General features: G+C 46.6%; 1 protein-coding gene across 1 annotated transcript; it reads right to left on the reverse strand.

Moving 5' to 3' along the window:
- Nucleotides 1-215: 215 nt before the first annotated feature.
- Nucleotides 216-2,570, reverse strand: LOC119280798. Its single transcript, XM_037561519.1, has 5 exons — nt 2,383-2,570; nt 1,292-1,733; nt 1,016-1,205; nt 842-920; nt 216-493 (listed from the first exon to the last, which is right to left on the reverse strand). The coding sequence occupies exons 2-4, from the start codon at nt 1,717-1,719 to the stop codon at nt 867-869; spliced, it is 672 nt and encodes a 223-aa protein (XP_037417416.1). The 5' UTR covers nt 1,720-1,733; nt 2,383-2,570; the 3' UTR covers nt 216-493; nt 842-866.
- Nucleotides 2,571-2,873: the final 303 nt, after the last annotated feature.

The raw sequence follows: 2,873 nt of genomic DNA on the forward strand, positions 1-2,873 counted from the left end.
TGTGACCGGTCAGTGCATGTGGACGCGGTTGGACGCGACCGTGGGGCGTATAGGTGCCCAAATTAGATGACTAGGGCTGTAGATACTCTAGCAACTATGACCAAAAGCAAACTACGCGTGCAACAATGATTATGCCGCATTCGTCTAGTGTTGTTCATTTAGCTCCATATACATAGAGGATACTTCATGGCAATTAACAATGAAACAAATGCCCTAAACAAACAGAGAAAATTAATAGGGCCATATAATTCAAGACGCAAGACAATAAAGTAGCACAATTAAGAAACAAATTTGTAGTACAATACTACAATACGTTCTAAAACGAGCACAGCCAATGGCTTATATAGCTACAAAGTCTAGTAGGATCAGAATATTCCAACATACTAATTATGAAGCCTAGGACTATGCCGTGTGCACGACAACTTTTATTAAGACCATTTCCTACAACTTCTCATGTTTCTTCCTTGACAACTTTCCATCCATTGTTCGTGTCCTGCCACCAAAGAATATATTAGATGTGAAGGAGAGGGGAAAAAGTGATGTCGTATTGAAATAAAAAGATGAGAAATGCATATCCATGTGTACATGCACATGCTGTTGGCGCCTGTCCAAAGTAATTGTTGCGCGCGCACTAATTAGATTTCAGCGTACATTCATAAACTTGCGCGTTTTCAGTTTTGAGATAGCTTACTACATGTGTCATGGGGTAAACTTGCGTATATTTTAATTATATACTTTCATGTATGAAACACATTGAATGCAGGAACGCCAGGTCTTATATTAGGACTCCTATCAATTGACACATGATGGTTTTTGATTTCAGAAAGGGCACTAAATTTACCTCCTTGACGAGAACCACCCTCGTGCTATGCCTGCTGCAGTGCGACAAGCCTAACCATCCCAGCGATTGGCATGTCCATCTAACAAATGTATGGAATGGAAATGTTATAACTCAGTCAAACCAAAAGGCGATATTATATATATAACATACTGCATGAAAAAATCGAGGTTTTACATTGACTCCACCAAGGCGCTGTCCTAAGAACTCCTTTATAGTTCTGACCGGAACAGCGTATACAGACGCACGTGAAGCTCCGCCAAGCACCCCAACTACCTCGTTTACATTTGCCAAAATAATAGGTGAACCTGATGTGGCTTCCTTAGATGAACAACTACAGTGAAGGTGTGGTTCATCTGGTTCATTGCTGCAATAGTAAACATTCTAATTAGCCCACAACGCTGATAAAATAGGGACAAAAGGAATATAGCTAGTGTTGGAAGATTGTATTACGTTATGTCACCAGAAAAGGTCCCTGGTTCTAGAATAGGATTGGATGAAGCACCCAATGAGATAAAAGAAAGTGCGACAACATTCCATCCAGAAGCATACGGTGAGTCAAAGAACCTCAAAGAAGTCATTGGTTCCACCACCTCTTCAGCCCACAGCAAAGCAAGATCCCGGTGCTCATCGGTATACAATACTCTTGCATTGTATGGGGCGACACTGTTGGAGAAATAAGCATGCATGGTTCCACCATCTTCAACTATCTTAACGACATGTTGACATGACACTATGAGACACCTCGTTTTACTGTGATAGACAATAAAGCCATTGCCACGAAAATCATTTCCAGCAACAGAATGCAGACGCACCACGGAGAACTCATGTTCTCTAAACACCTGCTCACGCCAGCGAGCTTCATCCACGACATCAGACATGTTTAGGTGTCAACCTGTACAAAAAAATACATTCCGGTGAACAATTCATACATATTAAAGTTAAACACGCATGATGTATGTGTGAATCGGCTTGCCGATGGCACGACATCTGCACTACTCCAGCTACCTAGGTAGGTGGTGGTATACTGACATGCAACTTGGCAAGGGCACGAAAACGGGTGACTTGCAAGAGCACAAAAGCCGGCGACTTGGCAAGACCGCAAGATCGCACTGCTGTGCATATTGACTGGATCCATGCGTGTGGAGCTAGCTCCTGGTTGGAGCGGTGCCATGGTAAGCCATGGTTTGCACTACAACGACTCTATCTAGGCTGTAGCACCTGGTGCTAGCTAGGTGGTGTACTGACATCGCAAAGCCGGCGACTTGGCAAGAGCACGGTGCTTCGCATATTGCTCCATACATGTGTGTGGGCTAGATCTGAAGTGCGGGCAGAGCAGGGTTGGGGAAGGGGGGAGGAGAGCACGCGCAGGGCCGCTCACCGGGCGTTCTCTATCAGTGGTATGCCATGCCATGGTCGTCCATGGTTCTAGATCCTGGTCGATCGATTTGCTACTTCCTGACTACTGACTAAGCACATCGATTAGGACTTCCTGACTACTGACTAAGCACGCATCGATTAGGCGTACACGGCCAGGGACTTACCAGCACACAATCGTCGGAGGCTCACGCGGTGCCGGCGGCCGGACGGAAATCTCGTGGCGCAGAGCTGGCTGGACCGGAGAGATGTGGGGCGGGCGGAGCTGAGCACTACCTAAAACAGAGGAATGGTGCATTATTGGCAGACGGGTGGATGGGGAGATATGGGGAGGCTCCCGGCCGGCCAGATTCGCTCTGTGGTGTGGTACCGGGGCGGCAAGGACGAGCAGGTGGAGAGAAGCTGCATAAGGGCGGGCGGGGTACTGCACCGGCTAAAGCCCTCTCCATCCTTTGCCGCTTCGGGAAGACGAGTTATGACAAGAGGCCCCCTCCTTTGACCACCAATAATTGAGATTTTTCAACTGAATGCAATTTCAGAGCAACTCCAACACAACGATCCAAACAGGCCCTCGTTTTATCAAATTTTTTGTTCGTTTGGATCGCCGAGTGGCGCCATTATCCGCTTTTTAGTTTAGGTCTGCCCATCGTCCAACGGG

This window comes from Triticum dicoccoides, chromosome 3B (assembly GCF_002162155.2).
Source record: "Triticum dicoccoides isolate Atlit2015 ecotype Zavitan chromosome 3B, WEW_v2.0, whole genome shotgun sequence".
NCBI lineage: Eukaryota > Viridiplantae > Streptophyta > Magnoliopsida > Poales > Poaceae > Triticum > Triticum dicoccoides.